Raw genomic sequence first — 18,214 nt, 5'->3', positions numbered from 1 at the left:
CTGGCATTCAAAATGTACTTTAAGTACCAAAAGTAAAAGTACTCATTATACAGAATTATATCCCATTTCAAGTTTTCAAATGTATACAAATATTTTGAAATAGCAGATCTACAGGCTCTCAATGCGTATACTCCCCAGTTCCCACCACTGCCTGCTACTGAACACTATTACACACTGTTGCAACATGCATACAACATTTGTCTTGTGTCTTGTCCGTGTTTAATCGCCGCCCCAATGCATTTCCAATGGAAGTCACATAGTTTGACGCAACATTTTTGTTGTACGGCTTTTGGCTGTGTTTCGACTGCCCCCCTCCCCCTCATACAACAAAAATGTTGTGTCAAACCATGTGACTCCCATTGGAAATGCTTTGCATCAGTAAACAAGTCTCATGCATCAGCTATCAATCTGTTGTGAAGGTGTGAGTCAGGCCTTAGTCCAAACCAAATCTCTTTGCTGGAAATAGTCGGGTTGTGAGATTTTGTAGATCGGCTATTTTCTCCAGGGCAGGGCCCCCCTCAAGAGGACCCTGACCTGGCTCCCAAAGCTGGGTTTGTTTGGGTCCTGCAGAGCTATGTATCATTGTGTCAATGTTGCTTTTTGTCCACTAGAGGGTGCACAATACTTGACAAATACCATCTGCCCTGGCCTATACTGAGTGTCCAACAGTTAAAGGTCTGGTGAGTGGTGACCTATGGTGGTGATTTTTTTTTTTTAGGTTTTCTGACCTCAATTGCACCTAAAAACCTGAACTTTAAACATTGATAGATTTTCCATATATGGAGATATAGGGGTGATCAGGTCCTGCAGAGCCCGGGCAGAGGCCTTTGTGCTGGTTCTGCACAACCGGAAATGCATGGCCCGGCCCCACCCATTTATATGTAGGCCTATATGTGTCCATTTTATTCCCATATTTCTTTGTCAACCATGCCAAATGAGGCTTTTGTGCTGGTTCTGGACAACCGGAAATGCAGAGTACCCATTCCACTCATCTGTCTGTGTCCCTTTTATTAAATGCAGAGTACCCATTCCACTCATCTGTCTGTGTCCCTTTTATGAAATGCAGAGTACCCATTCCACTCATCTGTCTGTGTCCCTTTTATTAAATGCAGAGTACCCATTCCACTCATCTGTCTGTGTCCCTTTTATGAAATGCAGAGTACCCATTCCACTCATCTGTCTGTGTCCCTTTTATTAAATGCAGAGTACCCATTCCACTCATCTGTCTGTGTCCCTTTTATTAAATGCAGAGTACCCATTCCACTCATCTGTCTGTGGCCCTTTTATTAAATGCAGAGTACCCATTCCACTCATCTGTCTGTGTCCCTTTTATGTCCCTTATGGAGATTTCTGTATAGTGTCTCTCTGTGTCCTTTTATTCCTATGGAGTTGTGTCAGGCATGTTCATGTTCCAAGTCGCTGCGGCGACAATTCTTCATCAATGTCTTCATCGTTATGCTAACATTCTGTCTTCATCAGTGTAGTATGTCAAACTCATAGATGTTATATAGTTCATTTCCAAGGTGATCAAATTATTTTGTGCAATTAAATAGTCAGCTAGATAATGATAAATAGTTGAGTATGTGAATACCAATAAAGTAGGCCTACCATTTCAGGATATTGTTTACTAATGTGTGTGTGTGTTGTCTTTGTATTCTGTGTTTTTAGTCTATGTGTTTACTTACTGTTTTACCTATGTACTGTACAGCACTTTGTGGCAGCTATGGTTGTTTTAAATGTGCTATATAAATAAAGTTGAGTTGAGTTGAGTTGAGTAATGAATTACATTGTTTCTCAATTCAATGCAATTTAAATGAAGGTGAAGCACAACTAAGATGCACTGAATCGCGGCGAGTTGTTAAACTGGCGAGTTCTCGAGATACCGGGAAGATACCGGGCAGGGGACCTTTCCAGAGACCATGCAGACGCCATGTGTGGCGGTTCTGGACAACTGTGGGTCTGACCGACTCGACTATCTATCTATCTATCTATCTATCTATCTATCTATCTATCTATCTATCTATCTATCTATCTATCTATCTATCTATCTATCTATCTATCTATCTATCTAAGTGACACAAAAGTTGATTCAAGATATGGCTAAAGTCTTCCACATATTCGCTTTTGGGAGGCAAAGAAATTCAGTGAAAACACGAATCCCCCTTTCCTTGGCTGTAGCCAATCACATAGGCTACATTGACACAGTAGCCTCCTATCTGCCGCATATCTCCCAAGGTCAACCGTTATGCAATGACTTACTGTGTGTGTGTGTGTGTGTGTGTGTGTGTGTGTGTGTGTGTGTGTGTGTGTGTGTGTGCGCGCGCGCGCGCGCGTGCGTAAGCCAGCCTTATCATGTGGTTCAACTTTGTTATTGCAAAAGTGGCCAATAAACCCCCACAAACTACACATCCCAACAGACATAGCGACACACTTGCTTCACTATAGTTTCAAATTGTGTAGTTCACTCTAGTTGCAAAAACCAATCCGTGCGTGATAGCCGACAGATAGTAGCCTACAGTTCATTAAAAAAGAAACAGTTGGAGCGTGATGGCGGAATCAGCAGCATGTCCTCCAGTGTTCCAGCTAGGAAGACCTCGGTACGACCAGGTAAAAACAAGTAAAATACATCTTTATTTAGCTGTTAATTTAATTGCATTTCGTGTCGGTTTAGTTTCGCAGATCAGCATCCATGGGGGCTTGGAAGGAATGCACCGTGAAAGAAAGCACTGCTTTTTGCACTAGTGCATTCTTCCGAGCCCTGGATGCTGCCTGCTGAAACCCTGTCTAAGCGAAAGTTGCCTTTGATGCTCGTTGTCTTTGTCTGTGCAAAAATACACCTGACCGAAACTATGATAATTGAGAAACTTGAAGTAGGACCTGAGTTTTAGTTAGCCAGGATGTGTTTGGGTTTGTTTTTGATCTACGATGAATCGATGATCACGACGCGTCCTTCGCTATCGCGGCAGCAGCGGCTGACCGGCTAGAGAAAAGAAGAAGCTCAGAACATTGTCCAAAACTAGCCCAATTAAGATTTAGACTCTCGTAGAGTTGCTAGTCCAAAACATTTCTCAGATAAATAAATAAATGATAGGCTACAGAAACTGCAGACTGTAGGAAGCTCGCAGCGCGGCACAGTGAGCTTGTAGATCTGCAGCCAACATGGATAAAGTGGTTGACATGATTGTGAATTTGTGATGATGCTGTATAAAACATCCCCCGGACGGCCGGACCCCACTTTGAGAACGAGTGAACCTAGGATATAGCTTTGGATTTTATCAATGATGAAAATGTTAATATAGCTGTCCTGACCACCAGCATTTCCCTGATGTGCGTTCCTTTAGAGTTTAGGCTATATTATATATATACTACTAATTTATCTTTGCATATTTGATCCAATATGCAATTGATAAAATTAGGCATAACACATGTTGTAGATGTGCTATATTGGTGAATAGATTTGTGTAGATTGAAATAAGAGCATACTATTTACAAGGTCAGTTTTTATCAGGTATAGCTATAGAGATAACATAAGATATACAAGTAATTCACAATATAGCTTAAACCCAGGATAACACATTAAGGCGTAATGAAACACTTGTTTCCAATGTGGTCTTACAGCATAAATAAAAGTAAATAGTCCAATATAAATTACACTTACTTACTTTACTTAAATAAATAAATAAATACACAGCACCAATACATTGCGTTGCGCCAATACATAGTTTTTTTCCCACTTTCAAGCTGGGTGTCCCAAGACCCGACACATGTTTCTAAAACACTAAAATGGCCCATGCAGTTAAAACAATAACACTTTGTTTTGGGTGCTTTGATGTTTATCAGAACATGGAGGTACCAGAACAAATAACGGACTTATTTACAAATTGCTGCTCATGGACTTTGTTCTGATTGAGTCCCATCACTATGTCTTAATATTTCTGGAGTGGAGACTTGCCTTAACTGACCTAATCGGTTGATTTAACATAGCCTACTGTAAGAGCCAACAGGACATTCCAGGAAGGTCACCTTAGGTTTCAGAGATGGAAAACAACAATATTAGATTTTTGGGATGATAGATAATTTGTCTCTGTCGGGTGGAAACCTCATTCTGTTCAAAACTGTTACTTTTCAGGATTTCAAATTTAAAAAATAGCAAAAGTAGCAGACGCACAAGCTAATTCATCCTAGTAAATATTTAAGAAATTATTTAAGGCCCCGTCCACACATAGCCTTTTAAAACAGAGCTTTTTATGCGTTTAGTAATTACTATCCATGAAGTGCACTGCGGCGCTTCCATCACCCCTTTCCAAGTTTCCCCCCAAAAATGACATTGTGGACTGCGTGTTGCCCACTTGACAAGGCTATAGGTATAGGCTATTGAAACCCATCCTGCAGAATATGTCCAGAATGTGCTATTCTGCTTTTTATTCTTATCTTCCATCCAAAACAATTAGTTAATGTTTTCCATCTCTGAAATATAAGGCAATCGACCTTCATGTTGGTTCATAATATTGTTGTTGTCAGGCAGAAACCTCTTATCTCCATATCCTAACATTTTGTTTTTTCCCGTAAATGAACACCCTGCTTAGGCTACTACAGCGTCACACAAAAGTATCAAAAGTAGCATATCTAAAGCTTGAAATAGTTCTTGAAATACGTAACATTTCAATAGGTTGACTTTAGTTGTAGTCATAAAGAGACATTAGTCCCTTATTCACCAATCTGGGAAGCCATTCGGTAAAAAAAGAGAGAAAAAAAATAGCCTTTGCCTCACATCCTTTTTTGTGTAGAGACACTACTCCCCTTTCTCAGTCCACGTCCTACTCCCCTTTCTCAGTCCACGTCCTACTCCCCTTTCTCAGTCCACATCCTCCCAGGTGCTTCTGTGTTTATTCCTACTAACAACAACGCTACATGTTTAAGGTAGTGGTGCTGAGAGATTATGCTCTTGTGAGATTGCTTAATAGTGCTTATGTACTTAGTTACTTTCCACCACTGAGCGACTTTGGGATTCTAAGCTCACAGTGAGAAATATATAGGTTTAAAGCATGGCATGTGGCCTATAGTCACTTATTTTGGGCTTGTTTTCATAGACCTGGTGGCTTATTTCTCTCACAAAATCTGGTAGCCCTGGTGTGTGTGTGTTGTGTATGTGTGTCTACTCTAGCGTGCTCCATCTCGGCTGTGGAGCCCCAGCCTTGTTTTGTATTCCCAGGAGAGCTGGAACACATGCATAATTAACACAGTTCTTCAAACATGGAGCCTCTGCTCTGCTGCTACCCTAGTAGCTCTGCTGCAGTACACACTTACACATACACAGTAGGCTGCCTGTCAGGGGTGGTGAAGACATAACATTAGGAATCAAGCCTGTCACCATTATTACATAACAATCACCTATTAAATCGCAATTATTTTTCATAATCGTTTCCAATAGGGTTGTCCCGATCCGATCACGCCATTTTCAAATGATCGGAAATCGGATCGGGCGCAAAAAGAACGTGATCGGGACAAGTATCAATATTATATCCATCCATATCATATTAGACTGGATATTGTCTGTGATTTTGGATATTGTACTATTGTGATATGGCATAAGTGTTCTATAAAAATATAAATATCGGATCAGGAAAAATCGGTATCGGCAGATACTAAAAAACAAATGTGACATCTCTAGTTTCCATGTTGAACAATATTCCAAGTGAAGTGAGGGGCGCTCTTATGACCATGTACATCGTTATACATCACATTCCGTGCTCAGCCAATCAAATCATCACAAATGTGGTACACACAAACACACAAAGCTGGGCATAGGAGGGGCTAAGCTACACCTTATTTAAAATGTTGAGCCATTGGCATGGCATGCATTGGCATGGCATGCATTGGCATGGCAATGCATTTTGAAGATTACGTCATATGGTACCCAATCTATGGACTTTAATGTTTGTTTAGGGCACTACATGACGACATAAGATGTCATGTAGTGACCGATAAATACAGTGGCCGATAAATGCAGTGTGCGCACCTCACTTCACACAAGTGTGATTTTGAAAAGGTATAAATTAATTTAATGTAAATGTAAATTATTTGTATATTTAAGTTACTAGAGAGGTTCGGGCCGCTACACATGGCCCTCACTCCTAAGTTGCCCCACCGATCCGAATGAGTGTTTGATTACGCTTTAAAGTGTTATCCTAGTGGGTTTAAGCTATATTGTGAATTACTTGTATATCTTATGTGAAAATAAATTGTCTGGTAATGGTAATATAGTAGGCTATATGTCTGTTTATCAAGGTACCGGTACATGCATGAAAGTAAACCCAACCTCCAAACTCTTCACTCATCATGTACATAGCCGATAACTGCAAGATATTGCAGAAACCTAAATACCAGTTTAGAATGTATTTGGCCGTGGATCCCCATCTGAAAAGATTGTGTCCCAGTGACATCCAGAAGAGGAGATTTATATGAATAAATTATTACAATAATAAATAAAGTTTTTATTTTTTTTCACTTAATTTTTATTGAAGGAAGAACAGACAAGAAAAACAATAAACAAGACTGTACGGAAAGAAAAAGAAAAAAGACAAAGACAAAAAGCAAAAGAAACAAGGCTGCATTTTTCATATTACAAAATACATTCAATGAAATTCTATTGCAATATCGCTAGGCTGAGAGAAGTTAGTTACTGTAGGTTAGGGTTTGGGGTAGGGTGTCGGACTATTGCGTGTCGGACGGTTAGTACGTCGGACCAAAGATATATGCACCCGAACGTTGTTTGTTTCCTGACCTTCAATCTTGAACCTGACACTTGAAAGATAAGTGCATATTTGTGCATATTTACATTTACATTTACTGTCTTTCTTCCACTGTGCTGACTGGCCGCGCTTCATAAGTGATAAATGGCTCGGAGGGATCTGATAAAAGCTGCCATGTTTTTGTTTTTTTTCTCCCATCTGGTTTGTCAAAGAGACTCTTGGCATGCACTGCCATCAGGGCTTTTCAAACTGTTGGCACAAAGGGTTTAGCCTGGCCGCAATCCGTGCCCATGCTTCTGAAAGGGAACAGAAAACCAAATGCTTCACACACTCACAAGCACTTTGAAGCAAGACACCCTACTTACATTTAGACCTGCCACAATTATTACACAGGCTAATGGCCTGATTGCAATGGTTTTAGATAACCGTAATTGTTTTGCATAATCATCATCTGTTGCAATAAATGTGGAAGCTGATCTACAAGCTCACAACGCATTGTGAGCTTGTAAAAGGTCTATTTCTGCTATTTTTTAAATTTGTTTCAATATACCATTTTTATATATTGTTTCTGTCGGGCAGAAATCTCTTATCTCTCCATATTTATTTTGTATGTCTTTGCTACTTGATAATTCTAATCTACAGCCTCACACAAAAGCATCAAAAGTAGCAGATCCACAATCTTGATCCACGGCATTTGAGAGGTGCTACTATTCATATTCATCATTGAACTTTAGAATCCATGGTTAAAAGGTAACTGTTGGCTTCTGATGGCATGAAATTCATTAACTTGCTAAAACAAAAGCCAAACAACAAAAGCTGTCCACTGTGTGTGTGTGTGTGTGTGTGTGTGTGTGTGTGTGTGTGTGTGTGTGTGTGTGTGCGCGCGCGCATGTTCAATGTGGTTCTTGGGGGGTCCAGGGGGTCCCCAGCTAAATTATAGCAGCAAAGACAAGCTAATTGAAAATAGCTTGTAGAATTGCTATTACAAAAATAAAACCTTGGAATCAACATTTGCAATTTTTTCAAGATACACAAATCGTGCTTGCGTGCGTGCGTGCGTTGGGGGTCCCTGGCCCGTTGGGAGCTTGTCAATATGCTATTTTCCGTCTGTTGTTCAACTATTTGGCTATTGTCCGGCTGTTTTCAGCATCTTTCTATGCTGTCCTAAATGTTGATGTCTTTACATGATGTCATGAGTGTAGGCCTACCCTAGAGTAATACAAATTACTTATTATTATTCTGCATAATTAGTACTTTTACTTTTAATAATTTAAGTATATTTTTATGCCAATACTGCCAGCACTTTTACTCATGTACATTTTGATTACCAGATTTTGTACTGTATTTTCTACATTGTGGTATTGATACTTTTACTTAAGTAAAACATTTGAATACGTTTTCCACCAATGACCTCAAGACGGTCAACTAGAGGGGAGAAAAAAAGTTTTGCAAATCAGTGAACATCAATAAACTTATAATAAATGATTATACATTCTGTTTGTCTCTCTGCAATATTATGTCTCTGTTCTCTATGACTGTTATCCATTTGCAGAAAATGTATATCGTCGCTGTGGAGTGTCCAAAACTGTTACTTTTCAGAAACAGTTATAACGCTAGAACTTTTTTTTAATTTGTAACTTAAATGCATATACAGTACAGGTCCATTATTTGATTATTCTTTTGAAAAAATCTTTTTCTTTTCTGCACATGAGATTTTGATTTATCATGCTTTAGAGAAACACAAACTTTCCACACTGACAGCACCCTTTTCATTGGTTCAATATTACATTTCTCGCCTGTGTATTAAAAACATAATAATAATAAAGCATGCACATCCACTCACTAAAGTACCACCAGGTGCCGGGCAGAGGTCAGAATACAAAAACAATCTAGTCTGCACACTGGATCATGTTCTAACCAAGTCATTTGTTTCTGTCTCTTCCAGGGTTCTTTCCTGGGTCGTCTGAGGCATTTTGTAGACATCATTGACCCCAGCACCCTCTTTGTGTCAGAGGTAAACATTACACTTCAGTCCACTTACATCTCACTACACTATATGCAACCGCAGTGGTTCTCAAACTGGGGTCTTTGGGGGTGGTTCCAGGGGGGTCCCTTATAGCAGGGCTTCTGCCTGACAGCAACAATATGCAGTTTAGAGACAAACAGAGACCTTTTTGTCTGTCTGTAGAGGCGACTGAAAGAGTGCATGCAGTTGCTGGACGATTTCAAACATGGCACGCTTCCTCCCGGAGTGACAGATGGTCAGGTGAGTGCTGCTGTGATACAATACAATACAGCAGTGCAGTGCAATGTGAGGAAGAAATCATATTATTTTATTATGATTGGTTATATGCAACCTTATTTCCAGCTTTATGTTTTTCATCTAATCATCTTATGTTATTCATCTCTTACTATCTCTTACTCTCTTACTAATACACCAACTCACTCGCCGTCAAGAACGTCTTCACACGTCAGTTTTCCAATGGCGCTCGGTGCCAAGATCGTCGTATTATATTTTTATTGATTCAGAATGGTCTCATTGATATCCACCGTAATAGTGCTGTATTATACTGCACTGCACTGTACTATTAAGGTATTTTCAGATGGGCAGAAACTGACGCGCCAAAGGCCTGCGGGTTTTTTTGTACGCGTGGAGAAGTTGAGGGGCGATAACTCAAATGCAAGCATATTTATGTGGCCGTGGTCCCGTGAAATTGTCGCGTGCGTGCTTGTTACGTGCAACACGCCCACGACTGTCTAGACCTGGATTGTTTGGTTTATTATTATTGCTTGCATTATTATACTGCACTATTTATTCTGAACTGCACTATTGCACTGCACTCCACAAACTCGAGATTGTAGATCGTCTTAAAATGTTAAATGCATTGATTCGGATTCATTGTCTCCTGTTTTATTTTTCCGTAGCTGTGGGAAGCCCAAAAAGTCAAGCAGGTAAGTGTCTGGGCGAGCTCAGATGTCAGCCCAGGGTGACTGTGGACTCCACCATGATGCAGCCACAGCAACACCCACAGCCACAGCAACACATAGTGGCCATAGCATCATGGTAACAGCGTGGTGACGACAGTGTCATGCTCTGTCCCCGCGCAGGCCATCATTCACCCCGACACAGGCGAGAAAATCTTCATGCCATTCCGAATGTCAGGTATGACGTCATGATTGAAGATATCTGTGCACAGCTCAACCATTAAATCCCTCCATTATTATTATTATTATTATTATTAATCCATTGTTTGTTTGTTTTACGCCCGATTATAATTTTTACAGGTTATGTGCCATTTGGAACACCAATCGTGAGTCTTATGAGATCCATGATTTATTTTTATATTTCCATAAATGATTTGTGTACAATATGCAACTTTCTGCGCAAAGTTGACTGCTGTATGTGAATGTTCATTTGCCAAAAGGCACTCATAAATAGGGCTGGGCAATTTATATTTATTTATTAATATATAAATGAAAAATAAATAAATATATAAAACTGATATTTAGAACCATTTTGTAGGCCTACTGTAGGATAACAGCAGTTATTTGTGTTATTATTATTATTATTATTATTATATGTAATAATAATACTAATAATATTAGTAGTATTAGTATTATTATTTGCTAAATAGAAATGGATACTTTTGTTTAAAGGACGACTTCAACAATTTTCAACCTATCTTCATTATAACTGGTCCTCACTAAATAATGCTCATTATTATGGTATAGCCTACCATTTTTGTCTCAGAGACATCATCAATGAGGAATCCAAGCTAATTGAAACTGCAGGCTTTCTATTGCTGGAAAGTTAGCATGCTATAATGGAAGCCATTGTTCTCCTGATAACACATTGATGATGTCTCTATTAGGTGTCCACAGCCCTCCTATGAGACACAGACCGAGTACAAAAAATAGTACCAATTTATCATATTAGTGCATATTAGTGTGGATCAATTATATGGTGCAAAATAGGTGAAGTCGTCCTTTAACTCTGTAGTTAAAATGTTAAGATGTTAAGAGTTTAGCTCCAAGTGTATTTGCAGCATGACAAATATCGACATTCAAAGCTGATAAGGTAGTGTGGAAATAACGTTTGACGACAGCCAAAACGTGGAAATGCAGAGGCGTTGTCCGAATATTACTAACCCTAGCTCTAATCCTAACCCTAACCCTTACCTCAGTCTTAACCGGCCCGTAACGTAAGTCCCCTAACCTCATATCAGTCTTAACCGGCCATGTAAGTCAGTTTCACAATGTTTTAGCTTCAGCGGCCGTAATTTCACTTCCGTGTTTCCTAATCGCAGCAGAGAATACATGCAGTCGGCGAGCCTGCTGGCTCGATTATATTCGAGTGATAAGTAACCTACTGGTGATTATCGGTTGATAACATTCAAAGCGGGTGCTCTAGACTCAAGAGCGGTAATAGTTTCACACAGGTGTTACAGGTTTATCACAGCAATGCTGGGTGCTATCTTTGGCATTCAGCGACCAAAATTCAACTCCTGTTCCATTGAACGGTTAAGCCAAGGATAGACCAGCCAAATGCTCTGTGAATGGCGCTTATATCGTTTATAGAAATGATCCGCAAATCAATCTTGTTTTGATCAAAAACGCAGCCTGGAAGAAGAATCTGAGCTTTCACTTTTTTCATCGCACCGGAACCGCAGTGTTACAGGCGCTAGCAGAACAGAGACGTCCAACGATCTTGGTGACGAGGGCCAAAGGACCAGAAGGCTTCAAAAGACGTTCTAGGCGGCGAATAGTACAGCGTCACACAAAAACATCAAATGTAGCAACACGTTGACAAGGTTGTTGAGGTTGTTGATCTGTTGTTTGATACTTTTGAATTAGAAACCTGAAAAGTAACAGTTTGTCGACAGGGATATAGGGACAAAATAATAGCGTATTATGGAAGTCATATCGCCCAGCCCTGCCTCATTAATAGTCTTGTTTGGGTCTTGGTGAAATGCATCTTTGGGATGATACATTTCAGCCGATAACAAGCTGTTTATATCCTGGTTCCATTCAGGTCATTGGTCTGCTCCTTCCTAATCAAACAGTGGTTTCTACCATTATTTGGCAGGTACAGTAACAGTAAGAATAAGACAGTAAGAACATTGTTTACAGTACCGTATGTCAGCCATTCCCAACCTGTAGGGCGGCGCCCACGGGTGGGCTGTGAGGATACTGTATATGTTATAAAAAGATGTCTCTCTCACTGCAGTGGCTGAATCAGAGTCACAATGCCTGTGTGAACTTTGCCAACCGCAACGCTACCAAGGTAAGACATACTCTGTGTGCAGCACAAGCAGTACAAATAATATCTGGTCAGTCAGAGTCAGATACAGATGAGTCAGATACAGAACATAAACGTATCTGTACAGAATATAATAGAAGTAGCCTTGTAGCAACAAGTAAATATAATGTTTGTATAATATTGTATTATTTTGTGCCCACACCAGCCTACGCCTATGTCCAAGTTCCTTCAGGGTTATGCAGGAGCAGTGACTAGTGCTGTATCCATCGCAGTAAGTGTCCTTGGATTTTCATTCATTTCATTTAAACCACTTATGCCCTATATATAAATGTTCAAAAATTGTAGAAAAACGTATTGCCAACTAATACACTGGTGTGCTGTTACTTTGAAGGTGGGACTGAATGTGTTGATTCAGAAGGCGAACAAGTTGAGTCCGGCCACCCGAATGATCATACAGAGACTAGTCCCCTTCCCAGCTGTGGGTATGTATTCATACTTCATAGTGCCAGCTCTGAAAATGCATTGGGGTTCAGCTGTCATGGGTTGGGCTGGGTTTAGACCGTCGTGAGGCAGGTTAGTTTTACCCTACTGATGATGTGTGAATGAGGTTTTGGCCAAAACCTCATTCACTTTTGAGGCTGTTTTTCTACAGCCAATAGGAGGGGAAATAGTGACATCTGATGGGCAATTAATGAGAACTGCAGGGGAAACGTGTCTTCCTTATTCTCACATCCAAATACAAATCAGGCGTTACTGTGTTATTAGGGCGGCTGTGGCTCAGGAGGTAGAGCAGGTCATCCAATGATCCCTGGGTCGGCAGTTCGAATCCTGGCTTCTCCTGTCCACATGTCGAAGTGTCCTTGGGCAAGACACTGAACCCTACATTGCCTCCAATGAGTTGGTCGGTGTTAGCTCGCCACCATTGGTGTGTGAATGTGAGAAGTGAGGACGCTGGCGTCGACTGTTCGCCGCTTCACCTCCCAATGTATGAATGAATGAACCATTGTAAAGCGCTTTGAGCACTTGGAAAAGCGCTATAAAAATGCAATTCATTATACTATAGTTCTGCACAATGTCACATAATAACAGCCATGTTGGGCCTGTGTTGCTCTCCCTGTCCTCCTCAGCCAGTGCTAACATCTGCAACGTGGGTCTGATGAGGCACAACGAGCTGTCTGAGGGCATCAACGTTCTGGACACCAACGGTAACGTGGTGGGCTCGTCCAAAATCGCAGCCAGGCAGGTGAGTGGCTGACCGTTACTGCTGGCAAGCCTCAACACTCAAGTTAGAATAAAAAGAAATACAAGTAATTGAATAGAAATTCACAATGCCTGCCACTGCGGAGGCTGGGGGCTCGAATCCACCGTGGTGCATTCGGCCGGCTTTGTCGAGTGTCTACATCAGCGGTTCTCAACCAGTGGTCCAGGTATCACCAGTGGTCATTGCAGGGGTTCCAGGTGGTCCCCAGCTAAATGATGGAGAGTTGATAAGCAAATGGACCCTTACAGATCTTTAACTCTTGAGAGCATAACATTTGGTCTATGTGATTACATTTTATGCTCTCAAGAGTTATATTATTGTTAAACATCTGTTAAAAAAGTCTCCACAATTAGAGCATGTAGAAGAATTGTTATTTTGATTAACTTTTGCCTGTCATCTCTACAATAAAATATTTTAAGTTTTAGGAATGAGAGGCCATTTGAGCCGTGGCTCAAATGCCAAAGTAAAAAATGGTCGTTACAATTTACAATTTAGGCATTTAGCAGACACTCTTAATCCAGAGCGATTTACAGTAAGCAAGAACAAAAACACGGTAATACATCATACATAAGCTAAGAACACGAAATTCTATATAATGAAACTATGCATATATATACTATAGTGCTATGTCAACATAAAATGCTATCTAAGTTAGATAAGTTGAGCCTTTACATACGACATTACGTAAGGTCATCGGGGCTAGGGCACTTGCCGTAGCGGTCGTTGATATGAAAAGGGTTGAAAACCACTGGTCTACATGAACAGGCTCTACATCCTCCCGGTGGAGGCTCCTCACTGACAGGTGAGTCAGTAGGGTACAACAGCAGTGACAACACACAAATGTGTGTGGGATGAATGAATTGGCATTACGACTAAATTGGGGACAAAATGGGGTAAAAAGCACAAAAAAAGAAGAAAAGAGATCCACAATGTTTCCATGAGGTCCAATGAATTTGTCCATTGCTTGTGTAGTCACATGTCAAGGACACCCAAATTGCCCCCCCCCCCCCCCCCTCAACATTTTCAACATGTTTAAAAAATAGCAGATCTACAAGATCACAACATGTTGTGAGCTTCGGCTATTTCTGAACAGCCGATGTATAAAATAGAGTTAAAGTGATTAAACTGATTTTGATGCTATTAAGCCATTTTCCTGGAGACCGCCTGGAACCCCCTCAAGTTCCCCAGACCCCCACTTTGAGAGACACTGCCCTCCAACTGTAGCAATCAGCACAGATGGATTTTGATTGTAATGGATTTGTGTTTTTCTTTTTTACATTGTGCACTCTCAATTCATGGCAAATGGGTTCATTTCAGATTGTCTGACGTGATCGGAGGGGTGAACAATGGAAAAGCAGGGTGCCATCAATTCCTGTTAGTCTCACATGTTTACACCTTTCACCGCCTTCCAATCTCCTGGGATGGAGAATGAAATCCAACACAGTTCAGCGTTTTTTAAATGAGGCATACCGTTTCTGCCGGGGAGAAACCTCAGATCCATTAGGACTGTTATCATGATTACGACATTTAAGTTGACGATTCATTGTCATACAAATAATTGTGATTAATGGATTTAATTCATCGTGTTTCTGTCGTTATGAAAAAAAAAGATTCTTCACGAAAGTGAAAGTGTCACGAAAAAGTAGTGAAATTAGCAGATGTACAAGCTCAAAATGTGTCACATTGGATGGGTTGTGAGCTTGTCGATCTGCTAATGAATTCCTCCCCACACACATTTTGTGTGTTGTCACTGCTGTTGACAATAAGAAGTGGGCAAAGGATAATTTACTTAAATCAAATGTAAAGAAACCAGGTCGGTACGGTCACAAGTTACCACAGTGGGGGCAGCCATGTTTGTTGTTTGACGTAATCGGATGACGGCACTGATGGCCAATCAGCCGCTGCATCAGATTTTTTATGCAAACTGACACACTGGACACACTGGAGCCAGGCTAATTTAAGAGAAAAAACACAAAAAGTGAAAACAGGGAGATAGTAGGTTTCTGCACGACAGCAACAATATGCACCCCTCTGTGTCCCTCGTGCAGGCCATCATGGAGACGGCCTTCACACGGGTGGTTCTGCCCATGCCTATCTTTGTCCTGCCCCCCATCATCATGTCCTACCTCGAAAGGTGTGTAAGCTGAGTTAATTCCACATATACAAAATATACACACACACACACACACACACACACACACACACACACACACACACACACACACACACACACACACACACACACACACACACACAAAAGATAATTCATTTTCCATTCTATGTATATATTAAGGAGTACAACATCAGCAGTTAATAGGAAAGTTCACCCCCAGAAAAACTTAGGCAGTGGTTCCCTGTGTCTCCATAGGGAACAAATGGTCATCAAATTATTGGCTTAGGAATGCGACAAAATCAAAACAAAAGTCTCCATGAGGTGAATCTTCTTTTTTTTTAAATATATATATTTTAAAAATAATAATAATTGGGGGGCGAACTATTCCTTTCATCATGTAGTGCTCCAGTGTCACAACAAGTTCCACAACAGCAACACTGACATTTTAACCTAAACAACAAACATTGAAAAACATTGCTAACAATTAATCTGACTGTGTGTACACTGTACAGTAGGGATGCACCGAAAGGGAAATTCTTGGCCGAAACCAAATACCGAATATAGGAAACAGTTGGCTGAAAACCGAATATGATTCATATTATATATCTCTTTTCCTACCTGATTTATGGGAAAATAAATGGTTATGGCAAAACTTAACTTAAATAATAATCACTATTATGGGTCCATAAAACATTTATTCAGCTCTTTTGAATGCGTTAATTGCATACACTATTCAGTGATATATTTTCTGCCTATTCGGGCCGAAACCGAATAGGCCGAAAATGCTTTTTCTGCAGAATATCTTCTGCCGAATATTTTCTGCAGAATATTTTCTGCGGCCGAATATTCGGTGCATCACTAGTGTACAGTATTTGTTTATTTGGAGTTTAGACGAACAGTTCAAAGGACAGTACAATTTAATGTAAAATAATACCCAGGTTATACATGCATTGTCATCTACAAACTCACAGCGCTATTTTTGGTTAACGCAGCCATTGGAATTGATTGTTCCCATGTAGGCTCCAGTTCCTCCGGAGCAACCGCAGATTGTTGCTTCCCGTCCACAGCCTGGTGTGCTTGGTTACGTTCAGCCTGTCTCTGCCTCTGGCCATCAGCCTCTTTCCACAGATGTCACAGGTACAGTATGCATTTAGCTGGGGGGGGGGGGCTGGGATTCAAATTACACACACATCACTTGTACAACCCCCCCCCCACACACACAAACACGCACGCACACACACACACACACACACACACACACACACACCCTCACCCCGTCCCCGTCTCTTCTCTCCCTTCCTCTCCTCCTCCAGATGGGGTCTTTTCACATCTAATTAACGGTCAGAATGATTTCAGGGTTTATGGACGAATCTACAGAACAGCACCGCTAATACATGTCGTTGCTGTCGGGCCCGAAACCTTGTATCTCCACACAAGATTGGGGAATATTATCTCTGTCGGACGGTCACTTTTCAGGATTCAAGAACAGATCCATGTATTTTGAGCCGCGTTTCGAGCTTGTCGATCTGCTACTTTTGTGACCTTGTAGATATGCTATTTTTTATACACTTGAAATGGGACATTCTGCATAATGAGTACTTTTGCTTTTGGTACTTTTTTCCTATGTTCTTGACTTTTCTTTCATTCCCCCCCCCCCTTTCCCTCTGTGTTGTTGTGCAGATTGATGTGTCTCTCGTTGAGCCAGAGATAGCCATGGCCACAGACTGCAAGGTGCTAACCTACAATAAGGGCCTATGATAGATTGCACACACAGTGGAGTGTGATGAGGACAGCCAACCGGGATATGTAAATGAGGCTGCGCTACGAATGAACTGTCATGGATCTCTGCCTGGGCCCTGTAGGGGTTCCATTTTATATACGATCCGTCTACAGGACAAGGGACTTTTCTGCTGCATTAACATAGTGCACTAACTGGTGCTTAATACGCCACGGAGAATGAAGCATGGTAGAGAGAAATGGCAAACCAAAGGCAACATAATAACAGATTAGGGCAAGGCAAGGCATGGTAAACTTATTTGTATAGCACAATTCAACGACAAGGCAATTCATTTGATGTGTGCTATAAATAAAACATGTATGGTCTCGCAAGCCAGACTGTTGCCTTCCACCATTTTCACATTTCGGTCCTGGTCCACGGAAGCACTGAAAGGGCATTTTAAAAAAAAGAAATCGTGAAATGGAAATGACAAACAGATTATTGATTGTTTGATTGAATACTGTATTAACAGTTTGCCAGTACAGTGGTACGATTATACAAAATGGTGCTAAAAGGATAACACAAAAATCCCTGAGGGCTTATTTCCACTGTGCCAGGTCCTGTGTATTCAATTAATCAAGAAAAGACACCATATAATTACTACAGTATGAGTATACTATGTAGTTGATCTCATATCAGAGGGGGAGGGATTCAGGTTCAGAATTGGGCGTTTCCTTTCTCAGCATTCGGGAGTGGTAGTTCCAGACTCTACTTGTGGAATAATAGTCTGGCCACGCGAGACTTCATAAAACATTTATACAGTTTTTAATTCCATATAATAATGAGATACTGCCAAATGTGAATTGTGCCATTCAGCAGTTGTAATTTGTCAATTGAAAGCGAGCCATTGTGAAGCTTGTAGATATAGATTAGATAGTCATGCTAAATGCTTATGCTTGTGAAAGGCAGCCAACTGCATGATTGAATGATTGATTGATATCTTTATTGATCATGGTCTCCCTAACAATGTGAAGATGGCAGAGCGTGAGGTGGATGCGGTATTGGCAATTATTGTGTTTTTCTAGTAGTAAAGTATGCCACGTCAGTTCCA

The 18,214-nt window shown here is 40.7% G+C and overlaps 1 protein-coding gene and 1 long non-coding RNA gene across 2 annotated transcripts in view; one reads left to right on the top strand and one right to left on the bottom strand.

Annotated features, from left to right (window-relative positions):
- Nucleotides 1-18,214, bottom strand: part of LOC310873884 — a 414,042-nt gene that overhangs the window by 130,127 nt on the left and 265,701 nt on the right. The gene's annotated exons all lie outside the window — the stretch shown is intronic.
- sfxn5b (sideroflexin 5b) lies at nucleotides 2,548-17,144 on the top strand (the record flags this gene model as incomplete). Its single annotated transcript, XM_083786557.1, has 14 exons — nucleotides 2,548-2,607; nucleotides 8,698-8,766; nucleotides 8,941-9,018; nucleotides 9,678-9,704; nucleotides 9,861-9,915; nucleotides 10,038-10,063; nucleotides 11,785-11,838; nucleotides 11,980-12,036; nucleotides 12,218-12,283; nucleotides 12,404-12,494; nucleotides 13,140-13,255; nucleotides 15,322-15,407; nucleotides 16,406-16,523; nucleotides 17,067-17,144. 14 exons carry the CDS (start codon nucleotides 2,548-2,550, stop codon nucleotides 17,142-17,144), a joined length of 981 nt encoding a protein of 326 aa, XP_083642683.1.

This window comes from Protomyctophum parallelum (assembly GCF_964188405.1).
Source record: "Protomyctophum parallelum genome assembly, chromosome: 16".
Lineage (NCBI taxonomy): Eukaryota > Metazoa > Chordata > Actinopteri > Myctophiformes > Myctophidae > Protomyctophum > Protomyctophum parallelum.
This window is presented reverse-complemented; position numbering and strand designations above follow the sequence as displayed.